Raw genomic sequence first — 19,086 nt, 5'->3', positions numbered from 1 at the left:
GCTAAATTAGGAATGAACTCGATGGATGAAGCTGTACGCATAAACCGGCTTCGGTGGTGGGGTCATGTGAGGCGAATGGAGGAGGATAGGTTACCTAGGAGAATAATGGACTCTGCTAATGAGGGTAAGAGAAGTAGAGGTAGACCAAGACGACGATGGTTAGACTCGGTTTCTAACGATTTAAAGATAAGAGGTAATATTTATTTATTTTCATGCCTTCATTTGTGGCGAAGTTAAGGCTCATGGCCCTCTCTTACACTTAACCACATATCTAATAAACTTCATAAAACATATTAATGAAATAATATAACAAAATATAAATCCTAACCTCATTCATTCTTCCATTCATACAAGCTGGTTATACATTTAATAGGTAATCTCGGCAAGACCGCTTGAAAGAAGCTAAGGAAGTGCAATTCCTAACACTAACTGGAAGGGAATTCCACAGCCTTGCACCAGACACTTGAAAGGAGCAGTTAAATGAAGATGAGCGATGCACAGGACTTGTGAGTGTAGTAGTCGATTGTGTGTTGTGTTCATGAGAGGAGGAGAGTAAATTAAACTGTGAGGATAAATACTGGGGTTTAGATTCATTCAACAGACGAAATACGAGAGTTTCAATGTGAAGATGTCGTAGTTTATCGATTTTTAACCAGGAGAGAATTTCATAATAGGGGGAGATATGAGTTGAAAATTTTATTGAAAATATAAACCTAATGCACGAGTTCATTGCCCTCTGTAATTTTAATGTCTGTTCCATGGTGGCATCTATCATTACAATATCACAATAATTAAGTATGGGAAATATGAGGGTCCGGATAAGTTTAATTTTCAAGCTTAGTGGAAGAAGTGATTGGCGAGTTTTGAGAGGATGAAGTGACGAGTGAATTTTCCTACAGATGCTTGTAATGTGCTCACTCCAATCTAGTGTGTCACATGATAATCCCAAGATTTTTTACCGACTTCTGAAGTTGTATAGCTACACCACAAAGCAAAAGTGAAGGCAATAATTTCTTATTAACGATATTTAACTGCCTTTGTTGCCCTATTGTAATAGCTTGTGTCTTTTTAGGATTAATTAATAAACAGTTCTTATTAGAATAGGAGCTAATCAGATTTAAAATAGAATTCATCTGATGAATTCCAAACTCAATATGAATAGCTTTACAGTGATAATATATTTGTAGATCATCTGCATATAAATGATACTTACAATTACTGAACTGAGAAGATATATCATTGATATATAGAGTAAACAGAATAGGTCCAAGCACAGATCCCTGTGGGACACCTGTTTGCTTCGTCTTCCAGTCTGTGGTGATGCCGTTTATGACAACACGTTGTCGCCGATTGGTGAGGTATGAAGCAAAGAGCTGAATAGCGGAGGGACTCAGATTAAATCTTTGAAGTTTCGCTAATAATATGTCAATATTTACTGTGTCAAACGCACTACTGAAGTCCAGTAAAATAAGTATAGTCACTTTCCGCTCATCTATAGCTCGTCTAACGTCGTCTGTAATTCTTAGTAGTGCCGTCCCTGTGCTATGCCCTTTCTTGAAACCAGATTGGAAGAGAATATTTTTGCAGGTATTGTTCAAGTTGGCTATAGATCATTTTTTCTAGAGCTTTAGACCGTGCTGAAAGAATGCATATAGGACAAAAGTCAGATGCTACATTAGCTGGCGACCTTTTTGGAACTGGGACAACTTGTGCATATTTCCACTTTGTCGGAAAATAACGGGAGAGGCATGCATTAAATAAGTCAGTAATAACCAGCAATATTATATCCATAATGTTAGTAATAAAGAAAATAGGGATTTCATCAGCCCTCGTTGCATGAGATTTAATTGAAATCAGTACTTGTCTCACTTCAGAGTCTGAAACAGTTCGAAATTCGAAACATGGGCGATCAGATGATTGTCGCCGTATTATAGATTTGATGGTGGCCTGCAGTATATCGTGTTCAGGGGTAAAAGTATCTGCTGAAAAGTGTCTATTAAACTCGCCAAGTGGTATTTCTGGTTCAGCATGGTTCACAGGAGAACTAAATGAGGCCACAACACTAGTTGCAAATCGAGGATTGTGGCGACATTTAGTAAATTCACAGAGGCTTGCAGACTGAATGCTGAAAGGCATAACAGTCTATAATGATTATGTATGTATGTATGTATGTATGTATAATTTTTATTTGGCTGAAGACGGCCAATAAGTGGCTGAAACTAGTCCCGAGACTTATGTAATATCATTTACTTGATAAATTGAATTGAAAAAGTGGACCCTCTTGTCAATTTATTCTTATAATTGCACTTCAATATGGAACAAAAATGAAATTTATAGCTTATCTATATATACAAAATAAGAGTTTTGTGCGTACATTGCTAAGAATTTGAAAAGAATGGTATTTCTGTATCGGTCATGTACACAGTAACAAGGAAATGGCTTTACTTTTCCCTAATTTCTGTCTGTCTGTATGTATGTACACGCATCACGAGAAAACGGCTGAAGAGAATTTAATAAAAATTGGATGTAAAGTCGGGGGATGGGCCACTACAATTTAGGCTATAAATAATTTTATTCACGCTTAGTGAAATGGTAGTTTAGGGGAAGGCCTAAAATTTAATTCTCAAATATTTATATTATTAGTGGTCCTATCGATAAATACTACATAACTAAAGTTATATAGAATTAAATATCCGATCATTTATGTCTTACACGTTTTTACCGTACCGGCTATGATAACAGATATTCATGAATTTGTATTTTTGTTGCTAAGTTCATATCAACGCTGAGCCACGAGAAAATGGGTTAAAAGAATTTAATGAAAATCGGTATACAGAGTCACTGAATAAGAAACTACAGTCTAAGCTATAAACAATTTTATTCACCATGGATGAAATTGTAGTTTAGAGGAAGGTGCCTAAAATTTAATTTATAAATACCTAATGATATTGGTCCCATCGAAAAGTACTACATAACAAAAGTTATAAAACTGGGCGAGTTGGCCCTGCGGTTAGGAGCGAGCAACTGTGCGATCGCAGCTGGGAGATAGTGGGTACAAACCCCACTGTAGGCAGCAATGAAGATGGTTTTCCGTGGTTTCCCATTTTCACACCAGGCAAATACTGGGGGTTGTACCTTAATTAAGGCTACAGCCACTTCCTTCCCATTCCTAGGCCTTTCTTGTCCCATTGTCGCCACAAGACCTATCTGTGTCGGTGCGACGCAAAGCAACTAGCAAAAAATGTACAAAGAATACAATTTCCGATCATTTATGTTTTATTCCGTTTTACCGTACCGACTACGGTAAGAGTGGTATTTCAGAGTCAGAATAAACTAAATGTGAAGGCCTACAATATCGAAAGTGCATAACATTGATCAACAATAACATTAGATTGACCATTGTTTGTTGTGATGTTCTTTGTCTCCTACACTGCCGATAGATGGAATTACTGTTGCACACCGAGTATAACAGTCTGATTGAATACTGACCGGAAATAGCTGGGGAGTTAGAAAACGCTCTTCTTTAGCATGCCATTCCTCTGGTTTATACAGTTTCTGATACTGTTGGTATGTAACACACTGGTTCATCATACTATTCCAGCTATTCAATCACTACTCTGACACACTGTTTTTAATGAGCAGTGTGCACACTTAGGAGAAGGCAGAGGCTCGCTTAGTGGTAGTAGTATGACCTAGTCTGGCATTACAATTTAGGAATATTCCAAATTATAGCACCACAATTCACTAAATAACTCAAAATCCAACCCTGAAGTGAGCCATGTCCTAAGGAAAGCTTCTTCCTCTTCACATTTATTAAATTCTCTGGCTTGGAGGAAAAATTTGCCTCAAAGCCAGATAGATTCTTTCCCTGCCACTGTAGTAAATTGAGATTTTATGACTCATCGGGTACTCCTAGGAAACAGCTGGGACTCTCCACTATTTGACCACCTGCCGAAAAACGACGAAGAGTGTTCACGGACCACGGCTGTCTGTGGTGTGGTCATTCCAGCTCTGGAAGTTTGGAGTGTTGGATGAGCAGTGTAGAACTGTTCGTTAAATGTCAGAAAATGTGTGGTTTATCATCTGATCGAGTATTTCATATGTAAGCATTGCTTTTGATAATGCCATTCCTACTGACGTCATTGTAACCACCTATGTTCATTTAAGTTGGGAAAACCACTAAGACAGTCTTTCTGAGGATGTAAAAAGGCAGGTGGAGAGCGAGTGTCTGCCAGTAAAATGCAGTTGCCCAACCTGATTGTGACTGATGGTAGGCAAGCAGGCCTACCATTACAATGAAAATTGTCTAACGCAGTCTTCATATCAGAAAAGATGTTAGGTGACTTCCCTATCGTGTTTCTAGGGTAATGTTAAGAGCTATACAATTTAATACAATCTTGCTCACAATGTGTACACTACCTAACCTAGAATTCTGTATACAATGTAGAATTCCATAGCGAAGCACAGGTACATCAGCTAGCAATCAACTAAAATGAGCGACTCTTGATAGTAATCCCATTTTTACAGAACCTCCACGAGCTCAGATTCAATTTCTGGTTGCGATGCAATTGTAGATAAAAGGAAGGCAAATTCATAAAAGGAAAAGAAACATGGACAAAAGTGTTTTATAATATCAAAACTAGTAACCGTTTTAGATAGATTTCAGGTAAGTCAGAGAGATGCAGTGTTCATCCTTTAACTAAAGCTGAGGCCCAATGGTGATAAAACAGTACTTAATCGTAGTTCAATTCAAAGATATCAAGAACAATTTAGGAAGAAACAAGCAGAAGTGTCCAACTTTTGTGACTCTTCACCGGGATGGTAAGCTGGTACCGACATTAAATGTTAGGGAGTCAAGACTACCAATCATCATATCTGATAAAAATCAGGAACAATTAATTGGTGTGCCTGCATTACTGAATTCTAGTGGAAAAGAATAGTCATGGGCAGTTTGGAATGCTATAAAAGTTTGGGGACTGGATGAGAAAGTCAAACCTTTGTTGTGACACCACTGCATCCAACACAGGTCGTTTCAGAGGAGCTGTTACTTTGCTAGAACAGTTAACAGGAAGAGAGTTGTTGTAATTCCCTTGCTGCCATCACATGAACGAGCTTGTTTTACAGAATGTATTGGATAATGGGTTATCCCAAGTGGCAGTTCGTCCCAATGTAGCATTTTTCAAAAATCTTAGAGAAAAGTGGAATACCATGGAAAAAGCGAATTATAAAGATGAGCATGAACACTTACAGGTTCCCTTCAGTGGTGTCGAAATTCGAAAAAGCACTTACCTCTTTCTGAAAACTACTAAAAGAGGAACACCTGAAAAATGATTACTGTGAGTTCATTGTACATCATGATTTTGGGGCAACTATGGACTTTAATCTAAAAGGAAGGCTGCCTGGAGCTTTGCATCAACATGCAAGATAGACGGCCAAAGGAATTTATATTCATTAGAAATGTTCCTCTTTTGTCCCTCCATGTCAGTGAATTGGATGGCCTCAAGAACATTTGTTTACTTGTGGTAAAAGTATGTGCAAAGTGGTTGTTTTTGAGTTCATCAGCAATTGGAGCACCTTACAAGGACTTGTGTGCTTGTTGAAGGAGTTAAAACCAGTATGAAAAAGAAAGTACAACTGTGTCTTCACGTGCAATAAAGAAGTTCCGTCAGCACTTATGGTATTTCAATGAACAGATTTGTATGATATCACTGTTTGATGACAAGGTTAGCAATAACACAAAAAAAGATACAGGTAAACCCCGTTATATGCAGATTCATTATTCGCGATTTCCCATATACGCGAGTTTGGTTTTAAGTCTAGTGCTGCCATCTGTTAACAGAACGAAGCTGTAATGTCTTAAGGGGGATAGAGATATGTGTGCCGAACTCTGTTACGTACACTACGTCGCGCGTCAAGATTAAACGGGGCAAGCACATCTATACGCGCATCTTCTGTCGTGTTTGTCGAGACGTGAATCGTCAGTTCCAGTCAGAAGAGCTGTGGAGATGCACTGGACAGGTTTCGTATTTAAAATGTCGGTTAAAAGGAAAGAAAGCGTGCCTGTCGAAGGAAAGAAGCGTGTACCAAAGTCGTATTCGTTAAAAACAAAATTAGAAGTGTTGGACCGCTATGAGAAAGGAGAGCGTATTGTTGACATTCAGCGTGCTTTGGGACTCAGTGAATCCACTGTGAGATTCGTGACAATGTGGAATTAATTAGAAAAACTGATCAATCTTCTACTAACTTAAGTGGGACTACAGTGACCAAATCTCGCTTGGAAGCGATGGAAAGAATAGATTGGATTGAGCATCACAACCAGCAACACATGCCCCTCTCTGGAGCTGCTATTTAAGCTAAAGGCAAAAGCTTGTATGCAGAGTTCAGTTTATCATTGTGTGTTTCAGTGTTAAATTTTTAAGTGTATAAATTTTGGATTACAATGCGTTTCAGAAACATGAGAATGGTTACTTTTTGTAAAAATACTAAGAATCTCTGCTATTTTAGACTTAATATGTGAGGAAGCGGAAACCTAACCATATTTATTTATTTACATATTTTACGCCCACATTGGAGCACTGAAATCAATACATTTGAGATAATTTCTTCTTCTTCTCCCAGAACTTTTTCATCCTCTCCGACCTGGAAGCCCTTTGTGTGTCCGATATAGTATATTGTTTCCGTTCAACTGCTTTTAGTTTGAGACTTATGCTTTTGTTCTTCAAAATCCTCTTCTCTTTTCTGTCTTTGATTTGTTGCCGAGTTATACCCAATTCTTCCAAATCATCCTGAACTTCTTTGAACCAATTATTATTGATTTTATTCTTAAAAAAGTAATCGAATAGTTGTTTCAATATCCTGGTGTCTGCTAATCTTGATATGTGACAGAAAAAGGAAATTCTTCTTTTACGCATTGTAGATATTATTGATTCACATTCACGATAGACAATGTTGTTAGGCAACAATCTCCACTGTCCATCAACTTGGTGTTTTTTATTAATAATTGTTCTAAGAATTCTTCTCTCAGTTTTCTGTAATTTGTCTGTTGTAGATTTTACATTTAATTTGAATAAAGTTTCACTAGCATAGGTTGCCTCTGGTTTAACTACGGAATTATAGTGTTTCAGCTTAGCGTTTATCGAAAGAGATTTTTTTTTATAGGTTGGCCAGGTAAGTCTTTGTGCTTGTTTAAATTTAGTTGTTCTGTGTTCTATTGCTTCTTTTTCATTTGTGTTCCATGTTATTATTTCCCCAAGATATAAAATGATTCTCGATTCACGCAAATTCGGTATGCGCAGCAGATCCGTGGAGAGTAACTAACGCATATAACGAGGTCTACCTGTATATGGTTAGAAATCTGAAAGGGAAACCTTAGGTACTGATGGATGAACACTGTTCTACCAGGTGCAGTTACAACTATTTTGGGCAAGGTAATTCTGGTAGAGTTGCCGCACCTGTTACCTCTTTTGTTATATCTTGGTAGAATTACCTTAAAAATTGTTGCAAATTGATAAGAGCATAATTTGAAAATATGTACATTTTATCAGAGATGAGCTAAACATTGATAATTGAAAGTAAGCGGGAGAAAGGAGACAATGAAAGAATTGTTGCATAAAAGAATTGTCATCCTTTTTAGAATATGAATTTGACTTAGGTGATTATTGAAGTACGTAGCTATACCTGGTGGACACAGTGAACCTTTTCCCAGATTTCCTGACTCCATTCTTCGTTTCAGTGTTCATGCCAGAATTCTATAGTATCATTCTGCCTCCTTGATCAGTATTTCATTTTCTTTCAGTCTTTTAACAGCCTCTCTTAAATTTTGCTCTTTCCATTGAGGCCTTTTAACAGTTCCCTTACTTTTATACTGAGTGGGCATGTCATAAATTTTTATTTCTGAAAATAATAAAATACTATTACCAATGAAAGCAATAAACATAAATTATGTATTTTAAGAATCATGAGACGATAAAATATTCGAATAAAATACCGATACCCTCTAAATAGTATTGCATGTTTCCAGATCGTTTTTACAATCTGATAGCAATGAGACATTTCAGCCGGATTGTCCTGCGGCAACTCCCCCAACTATCAAGTAGAGATACCGCACCCACCTGTTGTCATACCTAAAGGCTATCATGGCCCAAAATAAGCTTACTGTCAACTACAGTTATGCTTCTGATTTCTACTGTACTAAAAATGGCTAATTTATGCATTTGAAACCAACTTAATATACAATAAATGAACTCAAGGAAAAACTTTGTCTGGAGGAAACATGTACTCGCCTCAAGATATCGGCTATAAGTGGGGTAATATATGAGCAATTTTCATCACACCCGCAGACAGTAATCCAGCCTCTTAGAGACTGAAAAACCATCCACACTGCCATCTAGCTGTAACGATGGGATCCTTTGGCTACAGTGTATGCGGCATCTGTACCGGATTTACCTTAAGTTTTTTCACGTAGATAATTCTATACATTTAAATTTAGCAGTTTTGCACAAGCTATTAAGAATATATCAAAATCTATATCGGCAGATTACATTTTAAATCTCTTACAGAGATAAGGGAATTGACTAGTTCATTTCAGTCAAGAGTTTCGACATATTAAAGAAGTTAAGCATAGATTTAGATTTCCTACCTTAATGCCAAAGAGACTATGAAAACTCTTAACGTGGTAAATGAAATGGCAAAGAGAGGAGTAAAATTAATGCAAGAATTCAATGGACTCTTTAACAGCCAATGAAGAACAATGAAAAATCATTTTGCGATGTGTGCAAGACCACTGGAGACAATAGCCTTACTGTAGAAAAGACACATTGAAAAGAAAATTATGCTAAAATTGGTATTGATTTATGGTGTGTTAACACATTTCGTGTTATTTATTATAGAGTAATACATTTAAGTATATCTGCAAAAATATATAACTTGATTTCAATATTGTTTATGAGAATAAAAGAACACACATATTCTTTAGTCTTATTTAGATATTTAGGTCCAGTGTAGCATGGGTTAACCTTAACTAATTGTGATTAAATTTGGCACATTATCGAAACATGCCAAAAAGGGGAAAAGGTGTGTGTGTGTGTGTGTGTGTGTGTGTTGAAATCCCTCGACATTTTTTGGAACACCCCATATAAGGACCACCCAAGCGTTCATAACATTTCTGATTAGTTAAATATGATGTAGAAACGAGAATAATAACCTCTGATGTAGTTGTTTCTGTAAGCTTAATCATGCCTTTCATGCCATGTGTGACAAGTAATACCATAAACAGAATACCATACTGTGATAAATTTCTTAAAGGTAGGCATTACTCAGAGAGTTGTTAAACAGCAACTGGACAATGTTTATGTTTGTGGAGAAGCTTCTCTTTTTCTGAAGCTTTGTTCTTCTCTGAGAAGCATCACTGATATTTGTGATGGTTGGCCACAGAAAGTGGTCAGAAAACTATGTTTCATGACGAAGGCAGTCAGTACTTACTGATCAGTCCCTGTGATTTGGATTCCACGCAAAACTGGAGGCCCTGAGGTTATGAAATCAACAGTCACATAAAATGGTGAACATGCTTTTTCTTTACCGACAGAAGGGTGAAGCTTCAAGAAATCTAAGCAGGATAAGGCTTTCTTTAATAAATGTGTTTCGAATCATTCACGAGATGCTTTAAATTAAAAACATACAGACATCATTATAGACCGTTATGCCTTTCAGCGTTCAGTTTGCAAGACTCTGTGAATTTACTAAACGTCGCCACAATCCTCTATTCGCAACTAGTGCTGTGGCCTCATTAGTTCTATACCTCTTATCTCTTTATCACATATAATTTTACAAAGTTTATTCCACCTACTCAATACTGTACAATAATTGCAATGTCTATAAATACATTACAATATGTTAACAAGGGACTAGTTTCAACCCTATGTGAGTCATCATCAGCCTAAATAAGATACAGTTTTTGATTTGCCGATGTCCTAAAACAAAATTACATTGTGGAAATAAAAATTAAAAGAGTGAGCCGTGTATGTGGTGCGATAATGTACATATGAAATAGTGGAGTGGATGAAATGTTGATAGATAAAATTATGTTGTACTGATCAATGACAAATAAAATTTCAGGTTTACATATGTTGCAATTAGACTGTAAGAATAGTATTACAACGATTTTCTACAATAATGATTAAAATGTTGCCCTTTTTTTAAAAGTGAATACTCTAAAATTGCACGTTAAAAGTATAAGATGCCGGTCTAATTACAAAGTCCGGATGCTTCTATTGAGTTCTATATTTCAAGTGCAACTTCAGGTAGAAAACTGAATGATGAACATTGGCGCAGAGGGTGTCTGTCTTGCTTAAAGTCCAATATTTCTGATAAGGAAATTGAATGTAGGCAAAACCATGCGACTCCTTATAATATAATGGATTCTTCCTGTGATATGAGAATTCCCGATCCAAGTTGGAACCAATAGAACCTGATGATGAAATATTAGAATTAACACAAAATTTAAGAAAGGAATGGCGACAAATGAAGAAAAAGAAAAAGAATGAGTACTCACCTTGCACGCAGTGTGAAAGATCGGATTTAATTTTAAGTGTTTTGTATTGGAGTATAAATAGTTTGGTGTGTTCACAAGGAGAAATAATAAAATTTACTTTATTTAATTTACGTAGAAAATACAATCTGAAATCATAAGTGCTAATAGAAATGACTCTGGGATTTCTTACTTACTTACTAACTACAGGCTTTATTATTATTTGCATCAAGAAAGTAATGATGGACATAACTAATTGAAAAGAACATTATTCAGTTGGATTTTATATGATCAACATAATTTTTTCGATATTTTATTGTTGGAATTGGGGTATACTTTACAATAAACATCTATGATCACTACAATTCAGCGATATAATATAGCAACCTGTCATAGATTGAAGAAATGGAAGAAAATTATAATATCTATTATTTCGCCATGCGATCCTCCCTCTCTGTACCTTCTCCTAAAGACTAGGCAACCTTCAGAACAACCTCATGCTCTTTGAAATCAATTTTTGCTGGTACAGTAGGTACATATTAACTTCTTCCTATAACAATGATGCTGCTCCTCATACAGCCTTTCAGTCAGGTCTCTGTATAACCAGGAAATAGAAACACACTTGCAGTATACTGTGTATCACAAAGGTAATGGTAGTGCTGACATTTTGAGGGATGGTACAGTCATTTTTCACAGGTTTACTTTGCTATGTTCTGTGCAAGGATTCAGTATAGAGATTTCTGTTGCACAGTTTTGCAGAACCCTAGAACTGATAAGACACTTTTCTCTTAAGTGACAGGTGTTTTCCTGCTATATTATAGTCATGTATTCAAAAAACAATTAAGACATGAAAAACAAAGGTAATCATTACGTATTTCATATAATTTTACTCAGAAAATCAGCAGCATTTTACTCATTTGACAAAAGTAGTTTCAGTGAGTAAAACTCAAACAAAATGTAAAAAGTGAAAAAAGAAAAAAAAAAATTCAAAACAATGCCAGGAAACCACTAGCGAAATTATTGAAATTTCAAAAGATACATACTGTGCAAAATTTTTCCCTGATATGACTCTCTCTCATATATATATATATACACATTTCAAGAAACTTTTAATCTAAGGCCCTGACTCATCTAGAGTCGAAAATTACTTATCTCCTTCAGCAGAATTCCAGAGTTCCGTACATGAAAATATTTGTAATGTCAAGCTTGGGTTTGGGTGGATGTACTCTTAGCCAGTTCCAATGTTTAAGCTCGGTTTCCGGATCTTCAATATTTCCCTAGTTTTCATCTTCAATTTCATCATCAGTCATTTTGATCCGGTAACATCATCATCATCATCATCATATGGCAAATTCTCTACCGAAATATCGCTATTACTGCTGGTAAACAATTCATCTTCCAATCATTCACATATGTCACTACATCTACAAGTATCCATCATTTACTAGAAAACACAGTGAGACAACAATATATCTAATACAAATAACCAGCAACCTCGACTAGACATCAACTGCAAAGCGCGACAACCAAGAACTACAAAATGAAAACATTGCCTCATTTGTTTTACAATCAGCGCTCAGAATAGCCCACTACGGAAACTAAAAAATGCAATAGGCAAGAAGCTTGTAATGTCTCCTTTTGAGAACTATGAAATTTGCTCCATATTCAATAAATTTTAAACAATTTCTATCGATTTGCGACAATGACTGCATTAGATTGCACACTGTGACGCTATCACTATGTGTGTTTGAGTCATCAGTCCATAGACTGGTTTGATGCAGCACTCCATGCCACCCTATCCTGTGCTAACATTTTCATTTCTACGTAACTATTGCATCCTACATCTGCTCTAATCTGCCTGTCATATTCATACCTTGGTCTACCCCTACCGTTCTTACCACCTACACTTCCTTCAAAAACCAACTGAACAAGCCCTGGGTGTCTTAAGATGTGTCCTATCATTCTATCTCTTCTTCTCGTCAAATTTAGCCAAATCGATCTCCTCTCACCAATTCGATTCAGTATCTCTTCATTCGTGATTCGATTTATCCATCTCACCTTCAGCATTCTTCTGTAACACCACATTTCAAAAGCTTCTTTTCTCTTTCTTTCTGAGCTAGTTATCGTCCATGTTTCACTTCCATACAATGCCACGCTCCACACGAAAGTCTTCAAAAACATCTTTCTAATTCCTATATCAATGTTTGAAGTGAACAAATTTCTTTTCTTAAGAAAGCTCTTCCTTGCTTGTGCTAGTCTGCATTTTATGTCCTCCTTACTTCTGCCATCGTTAGTTATTTTACTACCAAAGTAACAATATTCATCTACTTCCTTTAAGACTTCGTTTCCTAATCTAATATTTCCTACATCACCTGCCTTCGTTCGACTGCACTCCATTACTTTTGTTTTGGACTTATTTATTTTCATCTTGTACTCTTTACCCAAGACTTCATCCATATCATTCAGCAACTTCTCGAGATTTTCTGCAGTCTCAGATAAAATAACAATATCATCGGCAAATCTCAAGGTTTTGATTTCCTCTCCTTGAACTGTGATTCCCTTTCCAAATTTCTCTTTGATTTCCTTTACTGCCTGTTCTATGTAAACATTGAAAAGGAGAGGGGACAAACTGCAGCCTTGCCTCACTCCTTTCTGGATTGCTGCTTCTTTTTCAAAGCCCTCGATTCTTATCACTGCAGACTGATTTTTATACAGATTGTAGATAATTCTTCGTTCTCGGTATCTGATCCCTATCATCTTCAGAATCATAAATAGCTTGGTCCAATCAACATTATCGAATGCCTTTTCTAGATCTACAAATGCCATGTACGTGGGCTTGTCCTTCTTGATTCGATCCTCTAAGATCAGACGTAGTCAGGATTGCTTCACGTGTTCCTACATTTCTTCTGAAGCCAAATTGATCTTCTCCCAACTCAGCTTCAACTTGTTTTTCCATTCTTCTGTAAATAATACGTGTTAAAATTTTGCAGGCATGAGATACTAAACTAATGGTGCGGTAGTTTTCACACCTGTCAGCACCGGCTTTCTTGGGAATAGGTATAACAACATTCTGCCGAAAATCGGATGGGACTTCTCCTGTCTCGTACATCTTGTACACTAAATGAAATAACCTTGCCATGCTGGTTTCTCCTAAGGCAGTCAGTAATTCAGAGGGAATATCATCAATTCCAGGTGCCTTGTTCCTATTTAGGTCACTCACAGCTCTGTCAAACTCTGACCTCAAAATTGGGTCTCCCATTTCATCAGCATCAACAGCCTCTTCATGTTCCAGAACCAAATTATCTACATCTTTACCTTGATACAACTGTTGGATATGCACCTGCCATCTTTCTGCTTTGTCTTCTTTCCCTAGAAGTGGCTTTCCATCTGAGCTCTTAATATTCATGCACCTAGATTTCCTTTCTCCAAAGGTTTCCTTGATTTTCATGTATGCAGCATCTACCTTTCCCAGGACCATACAGCCTTCAACATCCTTGCACTTCTTCAGCCATTCTTCCTTAGCTACCTTGCACTTTCTATCCACTTGATCCTTTAATCGCTTGTATTCTTTTCTGCCCTCTTCATTTCTAGAATTCTTGTATTTTCGTCGTTCATCAATCAGGTCTAGTATCTCCTGAGTCATCCAATGATTCTTAGTTGATCTTTTCTTCCTTCCTAACATTTCTTCAGCAGCCCTACTGACTTCATTTTTCATGACTCTCCACTCTTCCTCTATTGTGTTTCCTTCAGCCTTTTCATTTAGTCCTTGTGCAACATGTTCCTTGAAACAATCCCTCACACTCTTTTCTTTCAACTTGTCTAGATCCCATCTTTTTGCATTCTTTCCTTTCTTCAATTTCTTCAACTTCAGATGGCATTTCATGACCAACAAGTTGTGGTCAGAGTCCACGTCTGCTCCTGGGAAAGTTTTGCAATCCAACACCTGGTTTCTGAATCTCTGCCTAATCATAATGAAGTCTATTTGATACCTTCCAGTGTCTCCAGGTCAAGTCCACGTATACAGCCGTCGTTTGTGGTGTTTGAACCAAGTATTGGCAAGGACTAAATTATGATCAGTGCAGAATTCAACCAGCCGACTTCCTCTTTCGTTCCTTTGTCCCAATCCAAATTCTCCTACTGTACTACCTTCTCTTCCTTGGCCTACCACTGCATTCCAGTCTCCCATCACAATTAGATTCTCATCACCTTTTACATATTGTATTAAATCTTCTAACTCATATATTCTTTCAATTTCTTCACCATCCGCTGAACTAGTAGGCATATAGACCTGAACTATTGTGGTGGGCATTGGTTTGGTGTTTATCTTGACGACAATAATTCTTTCACTATGCTGGTCGTAGTAGCTTACTCGCTGCGGGTGAATAACATCGTCAATGCAACATTTATCAGTTCTAGGGTCAAGGGAATCAAATTAAGGACTTATCAGTCACAATCAAAGCTATCAGTTTTCAAACAGGAAATATGGGATACATACCAATGTAGTTTCTCATTCTTTCCACCTGCAGTGAGCTTGTTGGAAGTAGCCTGGTAAAAATGTAAGCTGTTCTCTTCAACACTGTCATCATTGATGAATGATGACTGCTGTACAACGGGACTAGCCCAGTTTGTACGAGTTGATTCAAATTTCTTCCGGATGTTCTTCATAACTGAAAGAAAAAAATAGCTTTCACTAAACAGCACTTAAAGTTATCTTTAAAATGTGTATATATATATATATATAAGAGGCATGTCTGGAAAGTATGGTTACAGGTCATATAGGCAAACAGGTAATATTTTAGTGCATACACTGGATATATCAAATTTGACCTTCATCCTTCCGCATTCCTCTTGTAGCCGTTCCTCAATGCTACCTCAAGTCTAGTTCAAGTAGAGCTAACAATAGTTGCACTGATTCAGAATCCAGTGAAATGTGAAGTGTGCTCCTTTATATATTTTCTCCATGCTACAGGCGAGAGCCCAGGGGATAATCACAGAGTAATAGTACCCATTTATGGAAGCATAAGTGCCATGAATTTTCGTAAGGTAGGACCAGCAGGCCACGTGATGACCAGGGAACGGATTTCTATGCAAATACGTATCTATTTAGGAAACTAAAATTAATTAAATTTTGTTTTATTTTTATGAATCATGACATGGGGAGTTGAAAAATACAGTGTTTTTCCATATTTTGGAGTTTACCACATATGCCCCATATTCTTAGTTTTTCAAGGTTTTCAAGATGGCAGGTGAAGTGGAAGAACATGTAAAAAAGATGCTCTACAAAGCTTGATAACAATCATGGAAGTAGGAGGATATCTGAAAAAGGAAGTGAAAGAAGACATTCTAAAAGTGGTGAGTGTTCTGAAAAACTGTTTTACTGCAATAAAAGAAGAGCTACATGCACAGGATGAGGAAAAACAATACAAAAAAGAGATTAAAGGAAGTCAGAGAGATGCCATAACAGAAGGAAAAGACAGCTGCCACTATGAACAAGTGGCGCCATCTAATGACACTGCACAGAAAGCAACAAACAGCAAAAAGAATATACAGACACCTACTGGGGAAATGTCTATCGACCAGAGCAGAGATATGCATAGCGCTAGAAGACAAAATCCAAGAGAAAATTACCCAATAAATGAACTCCGTAATGGAAAATATCACATACAACATCAAAAAGGTGGTATGAGAGAAAATTGGAATTACATAGCAACAGAAGCTGAATACTCAACAAGTAAATACACAAAACCTGAAATCAGACCCAGGAAATTACAGACCAGTGTGTATCTTGTCTTCCTTTCCAAAATTACTCGAGTCGGTAGTGAAATTAAGATTAGTGGATTACCTAAAATCGTGTAACTTTTTCACTGAAAATCAATACGGCTTTCTTCCACATTACAGCACCCATACAAAATTCCCTTGATAACAATAAAATTGTGACAGGCATTTTCATCGACATAGCAATAGCATATGATACAGTTAATCATCTGCTCTCATTGAATAAGTTAGCAGCAGCAGGAATACGAGGAACAGCAAATTGCCAATTAAGTTAAGAGGTATTAAAATTTTTTCACTGTTTATGAAGTATGTTTTTTAGTTATCTTTTTCAAAAAAATATACAGAAATGTATTAATTATTATTGCCACAGTTAAATATGATTGCTAATTTTCTCCAATGTACTGTCAAAATTGTTGTGATTAACGTATATTAAGAATATTACAATTTTTAAAACCTTGAATTGTAAAGCCAAAATTGTACCGGGCAGTACCTCCCTCAAGCTAATACCTCATTGCGGCAACACTCAGAATGAATGAAAGAATGAATGAATAAATAAATAACCCAACACACGAGAAGGAACCCCTTCCACCACAAGGCAAAGAGCTGAGAGTTACAGTATAATGGAAGATGACTTTCTAAGGCTAACAATCCACAGCGGTGTCAATAAAGAAATTCCATACCAAGAAGGGAATTATAGGAAACATAATCTGCGAAGAATTGTTAACGAAATATAATACAAAATCTTCTAAAGTAGGAATTCCTTTAGTTATCTAGAAACAGTAAATAAATCCGATTTTTAGCCAGCAGAAATAACCGTTAGACATTTTCAGGTCTTTTGGAAGAATACCAGGATTTTGCTCGAAACAAGGGAAAAAATATAAAGATAATGCTATGGAATAGTGAAGGTTTAAAAATGCACCAGACATGACATCAACAGACTGTTTAAAAGGATAGGACATAATAATATAATAACAGAAACATTTCTCACAAATCAATGGCAACATGCAGAATATTACTGCATTCATTTACAAGCGAAAAAGGGAGAAAGAGGATGACCTATAGGAGGAATAACTGTTCTCCTAAAACCATGGCTGGCACCAACAGGCCCCAACGATCTCGATGACTAAACAGGAACACAGCCTGCTAATAATAGACTAAATATATCACAATTATATCAGCTTGCTTCCAACCGACTGCAACAGCCTTGGATATAATAGATGAATTAGGCCAACTAGCTATTTGAGGATCCTTCCAGCCTCTGGGCTGATGACCTAACAGACAATCACAATGAGTAAACAAGACAAGCCCCCCTTATCATTGCAGGAGACTTAAATTGTAGGCTAGTTGTACTAAACTACAAAATTAAATTAATAATGAACAAATTGCAAGAAGGCTTCCCACTATTAAATAACAGCTATAGTACGCGCACTTTATCTTGAGCCCTAGTTCCCATTCGTTACTATGGAGATCCGGGCTCAAGATAAAGTGCGCGTATAGTAAGTGTCAGCATATATACGCCATAATGCCAAAAGCACAAGAGATATCTCACCTATAAGAGGTCCAATAAACTGAGAAATAGCCCCCCTTTGGACACCGAATCTCACGGCAATAAGGAAACATATTCCAATGGAAACAAAAATTCAAGGAGAATGGCGTGGATCAGAAAGCCAAACAAAGCACTTATTCTCAGGAAAAATAGACGTCAGTAGAGTAGAAGAATGATCAGAACAGATAAAGCAAATAGAAATGCGAACAGAGGACTCAAGATTGGAACAAGCAGTGCAAACTACAGAGGAACTTCTATCACAAGCCACAAGCCCTAGAAAGAAAAGATAGAAAATAACATCGTTGTAACTAAAGCCGACAACAAAGGGGGATCAATAGTTCTACTAGATAAAGAAACATATATTCAAAAAACAGAGTTGAACTGATTGGTGGACTTAACGTGTCTTTTTTCCATTTATACCTTGTGTATATGCCAACGGCCATACCATGTTGAATACACCGGTTCTCGTCCGATCACCGCAGTTAAGCAACATTGGGCGTGGTCAGTACTTGGATGGGTGACCGCTTGGGAACACCACGTGCCGTTGGCTCAATTCCCTTTCATAGCGACGTCGCTTTTTGATCCTTCGATGTCGGCTCTTCCTATCATTGCGAAGCAGAATTCGCCAAGCGTTGGATTGTTCACCCACTAATAGGGAACGTGAGCTGGGCTTAGACCGTCGTGAGACAGGTTAGTTTTACCCTACTGATGACTGGTCGTTGCGATAGTAATCCTGCTCAGTACGAGAGGAACCGCAGGTTCGGACATTTGGTTCACGCACTCGGTCGAGCGAAGCTACCATCCGTGGGATTAAGCCTGAACGCCTCTAAGGCCGAATCCCTTCTAGCCAATGTTGGCAACGATATCTCTCGGGAGTCCCGTGAGTCGAAAGGCTCCAAACAATGTGACTTTACTAGGCGCGTCTCGTCAGTGGGGCACGCCGTACAGGCCCTGTGACTTTGCCGAATGGAGCAAATCTGGCGGTCGTGTCGGGATTTATCCCTTCCGTCCGCCTGCTCCTAGCGGTCGATCATGGGTATACCTCTGTTCGGGAATATTGGATTTTTCATTAATTTCATTAATATTATGGTTAGGGTTAAAGTATAGTTCTAAATGAATGTAACAATTCTCCAATATGTTGAGCATGCTGACCTTCTTATCCACTTTAAAAATGCTTAGATCTTGGTTCATAAGTTACGTGCACTTGGTACGGATACCAACACCAGACTGGTTTTCAAGT

At 37.3% G+C, this 19,086-nt stretch overlaps 1 protein-coding gene across 1 annotated transcript in view; it reads right to left on the bottom strand.

Annotated features, from left to right (window-relative positions):
• LOC136866798 (germ cell nuclear acidic protein) overlaps window positions 1-19,086 on the bottom strand; it is a 188,100-nt gene that overhangs the window by 109,899 nt on the left and 59,115 nt on the right. The window contains exon 5 of the mRNA XM_067143904.2: window positions 15,021-15,192. Within this exon, the coding sequence (XP_067000005.2) occupies window positions 15,021-15,192 (172 nt within the window). The remainder of the gene's footprint in view (window positions 1-15,020; window positions 15,193-19,086) is intronic.

The sequence above is a fragment of the Anabrus simplex genome, chromosome 3 (genome assembly GCF_040414725.1).
Source record: "Anabrus simplex isolate iqAnaSimp1 chromosome 3, ASM4041472v1, whole genome shotgun sequence".
Taxonomy (NCBI): domain Eukaryota; kingdom Metazoa; phylum Arthropoda; class Insecta; order Orthoptera; family Tettigoniidae; genus Anabrus; species Anabrus simplex.
The sequence above is the reverse complement of the archived record's forward strand: the minus strand, read 5'-3'. Positions and strand labels throughout refer to the sequence as shown.